A 13,600-nucleotide genomic window follows, 5' to 3' on the forward strand; every position below is an offset into this window, starting at 1 on the left:
TGGCATTGCTACACACTCATGCGTATAATGGGAGTGACATAAAAAATGTAACTGAGCGGTTTGCAACCAAAGAGAGCGGCCAATGGCGGTTAGAGTTGTGAAATAAGTAGCTTGCATATGTTGGATTTAACGTGTTTTGTGCCTCTGTTAATGATATGAGAGTTTCACATTTAAGTTACAGCTTTGAAATATTCTAATTTGCCACGTGCGAAATTGATACCCGTCGGGTGTACGCATTTGAACTTGCGTATGAGGTATGAATCTTTACCTTTCATCTCACGTAGTGAAAGGAAAATTGTAGCATATATAGCCTTGCTTTACCGACTATATGACCATGTTCATTGGAATGTTTGGCTATTTCTTTAGCTAAATTGTGTTTTGTGTCTGTACGATGGCCATTTACTCTCGCACGACTTTGTTGTCCAGTGACGCTTCTGTATTCTTTGTTGGAAGTGGCACATTTGAGAGAACAGACTATGTTACTTGACCTGCAGGTGCAACTCGAAGTTGCCTTGTGAACGTAATCTGACGATGTACTTTTTCCTCTAGTAGTAAATTGAATAGGTTTGGATGCAGCCACAGGGTCTTGATGTTAGCTTCCTCTTTGTCCTATGATTTGCTTGCACGAGAATGTCCTTGAAATGTGTGGTGTGTCGACAGGCTACCGTGGACAGGTCGGAAAAGATCTTAAGCTTCTGGTTGCTAGTGAGAATCGGGTAGTATCTACTAAGGTTGTTCCCGTTTAAGAGTGTGTTTGAGAATTTACTAGTAAGAAGAGGCGTCGTTGTTCATGTGATGCTAGGGCGCGGTTTGACGACCTCGGCTCGATGAAGTTAGGCTGCAGCGGTGCCGGATTTTTGAATGGCAGTATTCAGGCCGTTCCTTAAGGTGATAGAGTCTATCGCCACGTACAAGTGACAATGAATATTACAGCCACAAAATTCTGAATGGTGAAACTAACCTTTTATTGGGCGAATATGTGTTCACAAAAGAAAGTTACACGATCGGCGATCGTCGGAATCTCATCTGCAGGTCAAGCGCGTCGGCTTTTATACAAGAGTTATCGAAGGTTACAGAGTAATCACTGGTGCCCACGTGTCTTCCAGAAAGTACTTCACAAGTCGCGTCGCTTATGCAATCAGATTACAAAAGGTTCGCTTACAAACACAACATATAGAACCATCGATAACATTCGATAAATTTTCATACATGAAGGCACGTCCTGCGCTGAGTGATAACGCTTAACATGTGTTATGCAGTGAAAACGGTCCCCCGAAAAAATATAAACAAGTGCAAGCATTGCTATGTAGTCATGGATTTCAACGCGAATGCGTCAGAGTCGTGGGGCTGGACCTTTAAGACTGCCTTGTTTGCACTGACGGGTGCGGCCACTTGTTCCTAAGTATTGCTTATCAAAACGTTTCCTATACAGCGCTCTCTTTTGTGTCCCATTGTCAATATATATATTTATGTGTGCAGAAAGCTTAGGCGCTTAGTTAAAGATTCTGATTGGAATTTTTATTGTTGAGTGAAAAGAATTTAGGAATGTTGCGAATCAATCAAGGCTGCACTGACGACGTCCCAATAATGGAATTATGTCGTCTATGTGTCGTATGCGTGATGCTTGTCTGTGCAGCAAGGTTTGAAGCCTTATTCTGCAGTCCTCAAATATGTTCGGGTATGTTGATGCAAAAGTTGCACCCATGCTTGCTCTATGTATTTGTAGGTATTAGTTTTCATCAAATTCGAAGTAGCTGCACGTTAGAATTTATTCAAGATGAGACAAGTAGACTTCAAGAGAGCATTGTGTATCGTATTTGGACAGTTCCTTTTATCGAAGATGAACCATCAGGGGTTGGAATGGTGGTGTACAGGTCCATGATGTATCGTGTTTTGTATCGTTTTTTGCAGCAGTCTGCCTTTAGGAATAATGCCTTTCATAATTCCAAGTAGGTGGGGGTATACTGTACAAATTAAGAAAGTGTTGTGAGAAAGTCACCAATAAAGTGCTTAAGAAATGCAGAGGCTCACATTCGGGATCATGTTTGATACTATTGGACACCCTGTAATAATATAGGCGTATATAAAAGGGTACCCAAAAGTAACCAGAAATATTATTTGAAAGTTATGTATTTATTTATTTACTTATTACAAAACAAAGTTGTCACCTTAAAGTAATCTCCACTACACTCAGTACATTTGGCCAATCTGCGATTGAATTCTTCGAAGCTTTTTTTAAACTCGTCTGTTTTAGTGCTCTAATAGCTTTTCTGTTGTTTTCCCCCACCTCTACGACTGGAAATCGCAGTTTTTTCATGTTCTTCATTCAAGCGAAACAAAACAAAAAATGTCGCACGGAACGAGTTCAGTTGACTAAGGGGCATGGACGTCTGCCATCGTACTGTGTGACTTCTTCCTTCCTTGAATCAAGCAGAACATGGTGCATTGTCCACGAAAAAAAAATGTGATACGTATCCGTCGGGAAAATTCCAAAAGGTCCTTGTGAAGGTCGAATTCAATTATTGTGCTGTTCGTGGGACAAGCGTTCAGGCTATTGCTAAGTATTCTTCCCCGCCTAATGTTCTTGAAATGTCCGCAACATTGTAGTGCTTTAAGTTTGTGGAGACTTCAGCACCACCTGGTATTTCTACATTCGCGAACCCTCTTGCTGGTTTAAGGTGACTGTTAGCATGGGAGGTAGTTTTTGATTAAGGTTCACTTTTTTCCTCTGTTATTGAACCAATATTCTACAGTGTATTTCGTGGTTATATTCTAAGTCGTTCATCTTATCCGGTGTTAGTGCTCTGATCTCAACTCTGTTGCAAAAACTTTCCGGTTATTCATCGCAGTGTTCCTTGAGTATATTCAAAAGTGAGAGTGCGGGATTGTTTAACGTTGTTTGCCAATTGACACGATGGTATGGTAGGACTGTTCCTAGATCTAGTATTGTTTTCTGTTTTAGTTCTTTAGGGAATATATCCTATGCGCAGTCTGTGTACGTCTTCAGATGAAAAATGTAGCTCGCACGTTTTTTTGGTAAGTTTCCTAGCCTGTAGATGTTCGGTGCTTTTAGACTGCAATGGCTGTCATTTATTAGGGTTTAGGTGGGTATATCTATGTGGGGTGCGTATCTATTTGGCAGGTTTCTTTCCGCATGCCTCACTTAATTCCAGCTCACTTTGGGGGTGCGTCTGAGTGTGTGCATGCAGGCGGGCGGGCGTGTGGCTGCCTGTGTGAACGCTTCGGTAGTGAATTTTGTGTTGTCTGTAATGGTTGTGTCTGTTAACACTGCCGCTGATTTCGTCTCTAGAGTAGTGTAGCATAGCCATGGCGCGCTCGCAATAACGCCAGACCAGTGAAGCATCAGCGTAGTCAGTAGAACAAAATGAACGTTTATTCAAAGGTGTAGAGCGTATTTATAAGTAGCCGAGTGGCAGGAAGATAGAAAGGAGCACGTGTTAGTAGTGATAATCCGAACTCGAAGGATCGCCAGATAAGGCGATAAAAGGTGCGCGCACTTCGAAAATGCGTTAAGTTGCAACATTCCTTCCTCCTCAGAAATGAAAGCGTTGCACTGGCTTGCGTTCTCTCGTTGAGCGTCTCAGCGTTTGTTCGGCGACACCTGTATGCAACGGGGCCACTGGAATATCTGGTGCCGCAAAGTCTGGAGAACGGGTGCCATTTAGAATGCGCCGAGCAGTTATGCCTTCATCCAGATTCACCGTTTCTGGATGCTGTAGTTGTGTTGCTTGGTCCGGCTCACTGCGATGTGTGGTGGTTGTAGTTACTGTCGGTTTGTCCCCTGGTACTTCCTGTCGCGGGCGGACCTGGTCCACGTGCCGCTGGTTGACTCCGTCCGATGTTTCCACGGTCACCATTCTCGCTCCCGACGTCGCCTTCACATGACCGGGCGTCCACTTGCTCCCCACACCGTAATTGCGGGCATACACTTCACTTGCAGGTAGCGGCAGCCAGTCATCTTGGTCCTCTTTTGGTCCTGCAAGTGCTGGAGGAAAGCATGTGTCCAAGCGTGAGCGTATTTGATAGCCCAAAAGTAGCTCTGCTGGGGATTTACCCGATTTTTGCGGAGTCCTCCGGTAGTTAAAAAGCAACCGTACTAGGTTCTCTTCAAGTTTTCCTTTCGCCATTTTTCGAAGACCATCTTTTATCGTTCGTACTGCCCTTTCCGCCGCACCATTAGACTGGGGATGGTATGGAGCGCATCGAAGGTGCACAATGTTGTTGTTTGCCACGAACAACGCGAAGTCTTGACTGGCAAATGGGGTCCCGTTGTCAGAAACGATTGTGCGCGGTATTCCACACCTGCTGAAAATGCCACGCAGACAGTCAATGGTAGTCTGCGTTGAGGCATGTGACAAAGGTATAGCTTCGAGCCATTTGGTGTGTGCATCGACTAGTACGAGTATCATTTTTCCACAGATCGGACCCGCGTAGTCAATGTGAATACGGGACCACTTTTCGCCTGTCTCAGGCCAGTTAACGACGGGAGCTGCAGTTGGCATCGGCAGATTTTGCACACAGAACTGGCATTGTGCAGACACGTCTTCAATATTTTTGTCGAGGCCTGGCCACCAGAACAAAGAACGAGCGACAGATTTCATTGCCGTTGAACCCTGGTGCGTTTCATGTAGAAGATGCAGCACTCGCTCCCTAGCTTCGGTCGGTATTATGACCCTATTACCCCAGTACACCAGTTCATGTGCTACGGATAATTCGAGCTTGCGGTCAAAAAACGGCAGTACGGCCCGGGCCATTCCGTTTGCGTTTCTGAGCCACTCATGTAATATGTACCGTTTGACCTCGACCAGGACAGGGTCAAAAGCCGTTAATGCTTTCAGCTCACGCGTTGTTATGGTGCCATTGTTCAGCTGGTTTAGCGACAGCACATATTCGGGCGGCTCACCGTCATCGTCAGATTCCGGAGATCTTTGCGGAAGTCGGCTGAGGGCGTCAGCGTTCAGCATCTGTCGTCCTGGTGCATACTGTAGCCGGTAGCGGTAGGCCCACAGGTGGAGTGCCCAACGTTGTATCCGTGCGGCGGCCATTGTAGGCGTCTGCTTGTCCGATTTCAGCAGGCCCAACAATGGCTGGTGGTCAGTCACTAAGGTAAATTCCCGACCTAGAAGGTAGTCACGGAATTTCGTGACGCCGAATACCAGTGCCAGTGCCTCTCGCTCGAGCTGCGAATAGTTGCGCTCCGCCTGCGTTAATGTTCGCGAGCGGAACCTAATGGGCCTGTGAACGTTACCGGTCGTGTGAAACAAGACAGCTCCCACACCGTACGGAGACGCGTCACACTCCAGTTTAAGTTCCTTCGAAGGGTCGAAATGAACTTTTTATGAGAATGAACTTTTGTGAAATGAACTGATCTGAAACGATCTGATCTGAACTGAAATGAGAATCACACATAAGAAAGAACCTCTTCAATTTGCATATAATGTTGACAACGTATCTCTATCAGAGGTAAGAGAGTACAAATATTTGGGCCTATGGATAACCAATGAGCTTTCCTGGACGAAGCACATAGATAATGTTGTTGCGAATTCTTTGCGTAAACTGTTTTTCTTGAGGCGCTCACTGAAATCATCTACGTCTGGTGTTCGTCTACTGGCGTACAATTCCTACATTCGTCCGTTGTTGGAATATGCCGTAATTATTTGGGACCCATTCACTTTAACCAATATTAAAAAACTGGAACGTGTACAGCATAAGGTAGTTAGGTTTGTTTTTAATTCATACGGCCGCGCGTCAGTTGGTGAGCTCGTAAGGCGCAGTGGATTACCCCCGGTGACTGTGCGCAACCGTATCTGTCGATTAAAGTTCCTCTTCCAACTTGTAAACGGCCATTATAAGGTTAACACTTCCAAGTTCTTTACTTACTCATCTGGTTATAACACGAGACGAAGGCATGCTTTATCGATAACCCCCATCAACGCACGGAATAACTGTTTCAAATATTCTTTTTTTCCTAGGACAATAAAAGACTGGAATGATCTTAATTCTCATATTGTTACCCAGAATTCCTTACCAATGTTTGAAAAATGCTTGCAAATGTTATGAATTCGTGTGCGTTATCTGTTGTATGTTTTTTTTTTTTCTTGTATGTATTCTTCATTAATGTCCTAAAATGCCTGCATATGTGATGGATTTGTATGTGTTTACATGCTTGTACATATCTATGTATACCCACCCTGCTATGATCTGATTTCAGATCGCAGTATCTATAAATAAATAAATAAATAAATAAACTAGAACCTTGGCTGTTTTAAGGCTTTGCTTGGCAAGATCAAACGCGTGCTCTTGCGGCTGTTTCCATTGCCAGCGTGCGTTCTTTTCAAGCAGTTGATACAATGGGCCAAGTGTGGTTGACATGTTCGGCAGAAACCGCGCGTAAAAAGTAATCATGCCCAAGAATGAACGTAGCTCACTGACATTACAGGGGCTCGGTGCCTTCATGATAGCGTCAAGGTTTTTTTCTGTCGGATGAAGCCCATCACGATCGATCCGATGGCCTAGATAAGTTACTGCTGGGCTGCGCAAGTTGCATTTATCGAACCTTAGCTTTACACCGCGCTCTCGGAAGCGCTGTAAGACGTTTTTCAGCCTTTCGCCGCCGTCACTCGCTTTTTCAGAAATGAGCACATCGTCAAGATAAGCCTGTGCTCCTGGAAGGCCAGCCAATACCTCATCCATTTTCCTTTGGAATATTGCGGGCGCTGAGGCTATACCGAAAGGAAGTCGATTGTAGCAAAATAGCCCTTTTGGCGTATTAATGACGCAAACTTTCTTCGCGTTATCGTCTAGCGCCACTTGATTGTATGCATCCCGTAAATCCAGAGTGCTGAAATAGTCCCCATCGTGTAATCGGGCAAACATATCCTCAATGATTGGCAATGGGTATTGCTCAGTTGCACACGCTGGATTTACTGTGGCCTTGAAATCCCCGCAGATTCTTACTGCGCCGTCTTTCTTAAGCACTACGACTATGGGCGTTGCCCATTCAGAGTGTGCCACCGGCGACAGCACGCCCACAGAAACTAAACGGTCTAGCTCGAGTGACACTCGCTCGCGTAGCGCGTATGGAATGGGTCTGGCCTTGCAGAACTTGGGTACGGCGCCTTCCTTCATGTGCAGGCTGGCTGGAGGACCCTTGATTAGCCCCAGTTCCTCGGAGAACACGTCGTTGTAGTCATTGAATATGCTGTTCACGCTGGATTCGCTCGAGTCATTTGTTACCGCCGAGGTCTCTACAAAACTAACCACTGGAGCACCTGCGCTGTTCAGCCACTGGATTAAATCGCGACCGCAGAGGCTTGGTCCCGCACAGTCCAAGACTGTCAGCGCACACTCCACTGTCACCCCTTTCACCACCACTCCACTGTCAAACCTGGAGCGCAAGCTCCCCAAGTACTGGAAGGCGTCCTGTGTAGCAAGATAAATTGAGTCTGGACGGTTTCAGTTTCGGCCATTGCTCACGGTGCTTATAATATAGTTCACGCGGGATGACACAAACGGGCGACCCGGTATCAACTTCCATGCTGAGCTGCACACCGCACCAAGCAAACGTTCGGCGGATCGGCGGTTCCAGACAGCTTTTTCGTTGGGATACCAAAGTCCAAATGTGGGCGGCTTCGGATTCCTCGTCGGCTGAGGCTTCCGTCCCCAAGAGGGTGTTAGTTTGGGCTGTCCTTGCAGTGCCTTGTTCTCGAGCCCCGCGACTTCGACATTTCCTTGCAAGGTGACCACGTCGTCCACAGCGGTAACAGCGAGCGTTAGACCAGGGGCAACACGCGTCATTATGTTTTGTACTACCGCACCTTGCGCATTCTTGACGTGCGGCAGCCCTCCTCTCATCCACTAGAGTTTCTCTCAGATACGCCTGTACTTTTAGCACGGGTGTCGTTGCCGGTCCGATCATCTCTTTTACATCACTATCTGCAGCCTCAGCTGCAAGGGCCATCGCTTCAGCGTCTTGTAGCGTTAATTCCCGCTGTGCCAGTAGCTGCTTCTGCAGGGCACCTGACCGTATTCCACAAACAATGCGATCTCGAAGCATGCGATCCAAAGCACTGCCAAAATTGCAATTGTCAGCTATTCGGCGAATGTCTACCAGGAATTCATTAACAGGCTCGCCCTCCGCTTGACAACGACTGAAAAACTTGTAGCTTTCGGTGATTTCGTGTCTCTTGGGACTGTAGTGCTCACTCAAAACTTCGACGACTTCTTCATACGTCAATGCATTTGGCTTGCGTGGAGCCACCTTCCCTGCCAGCACTTGGATCGTATGCGTATTTAACGCAGCAACAAGCAATGCTCTTTTCTTAGTCGAGTCTTCAATCGCATTCGCTTCAAAGTATGATTCTACTTTTATAAGGTACGGCTTCCACTTATCTTTGCCTTCTTCGAAGTCGGGAAGTTGGTGAGCCATGATGACCTTGGTTTCTCGGTTCTGCGTGGGTTCCGGTTCAGCGTCGACTTTCACTGCATGGGCGATGTCCATCCTCGTCGCCACTGTAGCATAGCCATGGCGCGCTCGCAATAACGCCAGACCAGTGAAGCATCAGCGTAGTCAGTAGAACAAAATGAACGTTTATTCAAAGGTGTAGAGCGTATTTATAAGTAGCCGAGTGGCAGGAAGATAGAAAGGAGCACGTGTTAGTAGTGATAATCCGAACTCGAAGGATCGCCAGATAAGGCGATAAAAGGTGCGCGCACTTCGAAAATGCGTTAAGTTGCAACAAGTAGTGTCTGTACAGTGGGTCGTTTCATATTCCGTTTTTTGTGTTCCTGAGGCGACTGTAGAGTCGGTGGATGTGTTTTCTGAGATAGATTTAACGAGTGCTTTTTCTGTACCTGTACTTAATAAGACAAGTAAAGCTGGGGAAGTAGGCTTAATATGCTAACTACATAAGAACTTTGGGTGCACAAGTTCTCTCAGATATGACAAAGGTTCATTGATATTGAAACTTCTTTTCGACTAATGGCTCGTTAAATTGGTGCATCTACATTATATTTACACAGAGTTTCACGGATGATGCATGTCCTCATTAAGAACGTTGTTCTTTATTTAGGCCGACAATATAGTTAACTTTAGCTGCATCGGATGTATCGTGCGAGTTCCTTACGGATTAGTAGCCGATATGTAAGATATATGTATATGATATGACGTCCGATATGTTTCGGGCGTCATAGATCATCGAGTGTTAAACGTGTCTGAGGAAATATTAGCTAATTTGTGAGTAAAACTGTATTGCACATTCTAACATTGTGAGTGGCAGAAGAAACAAACAGTTACGTATCACGCGGCTTAGTCAATACTAGCTAGCAACATATTAAGCCAGAAACTTGGAATTTGTGAATCGGACAGTATGCGAAGCAGCTGTATTGTGCAAAATGTTTTGTAATATGTCTTGGCTCACACTTACAATACGTCACTTAGGTCAAGGCACATTCTCATTCACTGGCGCTATTTAACTTTGCAATGAGAGTAATAAATTTGCAGGCAGCTTATTATATCGCTGTTTTAGTAAAGTGACCATGACAGCCTAAATGACGGCATAGCGGCAAAGTCGGCATAGCGGCAAAGAAGACGCAATACATTTAAGAGTACGTTGTTTATATAAGGAGCAATTTCGAAACTACTCGGAAGCATGATGTCATCATTTTAACGCTAAACGACGCCCGATAGTGATGTCCTTACAGAGAGTAGGAGTAGGTGGAGAGTAGGAGAGTAGGAGAGTAGAGAGAGTACAGTAGGTTTTATTGGTGCACTTCTACGTTCATTTTACTAGCGTGTCAATCGCTCGTTTTTCGCCTTGTTTTACCTTTCCTTTCTTTTTGCTGCAGGGACACCACTGCTATGTTTTCTGTTGCAAGCACCACAAATCGGAGAAAATAGTTGCGCCTGATGGACTGGAATGCGGCGAAGATAATGTTGGAATACTAGACAAGGTGAGTTAGCGCTTAATAATGCACCAGTGGCTGCAAAATAAAATACAAAGTCTGAGGTCTACGTGCCAAACAGATGATCTGATTTTGAGGCAGGCCGTAGTGTGGGCCCCCGGAATAATTTTGACCACCTGATGTTCGTGAACGCGCAGTCAATGCACGGTACACAGATACTTTTGCATTTTGATTCCATAGAAATGCCGGCGCCCGTGACCGGAATTATATTCTACAACCTTGTGCTGAGTGACTCAACGGCACAGCCACTAAGCGATCACGGCGCGTCGGCTACATAATTGTTGTTGACTATTGATGGTCTCTCAGCAAGTCCTTCTCATAGTTTTCCAGTTGTTTTCTACTGATGCATACTCTATTTGTTCTCACATATCCCTTGATGTGAAGTAATATTTTCATGTTTTAAAAGACCCCGTACGCATCCCGCATCAGCGAGCTGATGCATGGCACGACATTCTTTGCAACTTTTTCATGATACGCCCGCTTGCAGTTCTATGGAAAGTGTATTAGCATGTACATTGTCATAATTTTAAGATTCATAGACTTTTTCTAAAATCATCTGGTGCACAAATCATCATTCTTGTCCATAAGCTTCATTATTCGAATACGCGTACAGACAAAATATTAAAACATATATTCGTCCAATAAAAAGATATTCACTAATTACCTTAACTTAATAATTATTGCTTTATGGCACACACTGAAATTTACAAATTGCTGCTTCAGGGCTAAGCTTTCTACTCAAGAGATCATGATACAACTCAAGCACCCAGTTATCTACGCCGCTGAATGCTCCGGGCTGCACACCAGATCCGTATCCAGTTTCTTAACGTCGCGCATGAGACCACATTGGCCGAACTGGCACAATTCCATGTCGGGCACTGAACATATATCTTTTTCGACAATTTCCTTACAGGTCACACGGCCACCATCACGATCGGAAGGTTGCAGTCGCCAATTATTCACTTTCGCAGCAAAGTCACGCCGCAAGGGCCGGTTCTGTAGCCTTTTATCTTTAATGGGGCACTTCTCGGACTATCGCCTGCATTAGCTAGCATCCCCAGCCTGAAGCCTTTACACAGGCGACATCAATCTGTGGGTCACAGGGGACTGCGGCGGGGACATCCAAGGCACGTTGCAGCAAGCTGTCAACGAGCTAGTTGCATACGTGAAACCTCGCGGCGTGGAGTGCGCCCCACAGAAATCGGAGCTCCTTCTATATAAGCCTAAGAAAGGAGGTCGAAGCCCAGACCCCTCCCCCCCACACCGATATATAACTCCTCGTGAATCAGCAACGCATACCTACAGAGGCTAGCATCCGTATCCTTCGCTTACGCATGCAACTAAACGGCAGAAACACGGAGGTACTCAAATAATTAGATAGTAACGTACACCAAACCATTCGCCTCATTGTGTGCATCGCAAATTGACATCCCGGCATGAAAGAAAAGAACCTGATACGCCTGGTAACTGCCTACGCCCTGAGGAGGATCACCTATGTCGCCCCGTGGTTTCGTCTCAGTGCGACTAACAAGCTCGAGCTCAATACCATGAACAAGAGTTCGTGTAATGAAGCCGTGCATCTTCCCATTTCCACTTCTAACGAACAGCTGGACGCCCTCGACATTCAGAACACCACACACTAGCGTATTTAGGCTGAGCTTATTACCCAATACGACCGATTCGCCAATTATACGAAGGGCAGGCATACGCTCCGCAGTTAGGCACAACCTACACCACCCAATTCAAGCGAAAAGTACCTGTCCATCCAAAAATTCGCGCTCAGCTAGTTATCCCGCCCACACTTCGCTAGATGCAGCCTGAACACAAGCAGGAACGACATGCAGACAGAGTTAACTGACTACAAAACCGTTACGACCAAGACGCAGACGTACGCTACGTGGACACAATGGAATGTGTCCATCAGGACGCCATGGGGGTCGCCGTAGTCATGGGCGTCGTGTACCGCTACGCCGCGACCGCATCAATACTCAGTGCTGAACCCCAAGTACAAGAATAAACGGCCATCGCTTTGGCCTCCGCCTCTACCAGTGTTCACTGCATCATGCACTATTCCAAAACGGCCATTCGCAACTGCACAAGAGGACTTATATTACCCCAAGCACAGCAGACACTCTGTGGTACTCACCCCTCTGGGCAACACTGCGCCCAGATCGTTGGATCCCTGGTCACTCCGGGCTCCCTAGAAACGGTTCCGCCCGAGCTCTCGCAGACCAGCTACATCATTCTTCGTTTGCGATCTGGATGAGCTGTTTGTTCTGCGTTGCGGCCACACGCAGGATCAGATGTCATGTCCAGAGAAATTTTCCTCCGCTACCGCAAAGAACGGTTGCACTACCACCCACCCCTCCCCCCCCCCCCACACGCACACGAAACACTGAATAAATCTCAATCCATCACGGGGCGACTATTGCAGACGCCAACTTTCACAAACCTCGTGCTATACCACGGCATTTACCCCGATGCATGGTACCCTCTTTACAAAGCGTGCGAGACACACGCTGACCTCTACCACATTATCTGGGTATGCCCCAAAGCCTCATCCACTGACACCCACCATACAACACTACACGTATCATTACTACGGCTGATCAGTGGAAGAAATTGCTGCTTAGCTTGGACTCAGAAGAGCGGCTCTGGGCTGTCCAGGTGGCCGGAGACGCCGTCAGAAAAGAAGCACTGACTGCCGGTTGAGGAAGAGGGGGCTGAGGGTTGTCTCCCAACCCCCGCCACCCCTCCACGCGATCAAGGGCACAACAAATTTCATCTCCTTCTCCACCTTGACATTGTGTGCCAACAGCGGTGCATCCATACCCGAAGGCGCGCGCAGTGCAAGCATTCGCTACATCATTCTACTTTCTCGCCACGTAGGGCGAGTGAAGAACCCTCCCATTAATGAAATTCTCAAAATTTCCACCACAGTGCAGCTCAGACGATCAGATATGCCACAGAGCCTTGCATTGACTAGCAACGCCTCACTTTTGGTAATACCTGTAACCGCAGCCCTGCCAGAGCTGCACATCATACCTATGGTCACCATGCCCAAAGCCTTCACACGTGACGACGTAATAATGTGATTTCTAAAAGCAACTTTTTTCTATACAATTTCAGAGATGCATCAATGGAATGTGCAAGCACATGCTATAGTCATCTACATACAGCGGATGAGCACTGGGCTTCTTATGTCTACGGAACCTCGGAAGTGACACCTTCGAATTGAAAGCCGCGAAGATTGGTCCTCTAATATTATCGTGTCCTTTCTTCAGCAGTGCATGAAATCATTATTTCCTGAACTATTGTTAAAATGGCTGCTTCACATCCACTCACCGCCGAAAAAAGGAAGCCCATAGTTTTTGTTTTTAGCAGCAATGAATTTTGTGGCCGGTGCACTCGCACTGGCGTCGTTGGGTGCCCAGACCCCAGTTTCTTGCGTCGTCGCGTTGACATGTTTATCCTGTGGATGGTCTCGTACATTCTCGTGCGACTATGCGGGACCCATGCATTTATTTCGAGCGAATCACTAGTATTGACACCCAAGAGAAAATTGTTTGTCCGTCGCAATTTACTCGAGAATTGCTACAATAGAAATGCGTAATAA

The 13,600-nt window shown here is 46.3% G+C and overlaps 1 protein-coding gene and 1 long non-coding RNA gene across 5 annotated transcripts in view; one reads left to right on the forward strand and one right to left on the reverse strand.

The window, feature by feature from the left end:
• Positions 1 to 13,225, forward strand: part of LOC135896986 (uncharacterized) — a 172,952-nt gene extending 159,727 nt beyond the window's left edge. For 3 of the 4 annotated variants that reach the window (XM_070522531.1, XM_070522529.1, XM_065425547.1), the window contains 2 exons: positions 9,868 to 9,972; positions 10,898 to 12,029. In XM_070522531.1, the coding sequence (XP_070378632.1) occupies positions 9,868 to 9,972; positions 10,898 to 11,032 (240 nt within the window). In that variant the 3' untranslated portion in view covers positions 11,033 to 12,029. Of the gene's footprint in view, positions 1 to 9,867; positions 9,973 to 10,897; positions 12,030 to 13,113 lie in introns of those variants that run through there. The other variant, XM_070522532.1, reaches the window with a different exon arrangement.
• LOC135897000 (uncharacterized) lies at positions 3,370 to 8,587 on the reverse strand. The gene is made up of 2 exons (XR_010562865.1): positions 4,076 to 8,587; positions 3,370 to 4,006 (listed from the first exon to the last, which is right to left on the reverse strand). It is a non-coding gene; the product is annotated as an uncharacterized lncRNA (long non-coding RNA).
• Positions 13,226 to 13,600: the final 375 nt, after the last annotated feature.

The sequence above is a fragment of the Dermacentor albipictus genome, chromosome 7 (assembly GCF_038994185.2).
Source record: "Dermacentor albipictus isolate Rhodes 1998 colony chromosome 7, USDA_Dalb.pri_finalv2, whole genome shotgun sequence".
Classification (NCBI taxonomy): domain Eukaryota; kingdom Metazoa; phylum Arthropoda; class Arachnida; order Ixodida; family Ixodidae; genus Dermacentor; species Dermacentor albipictus.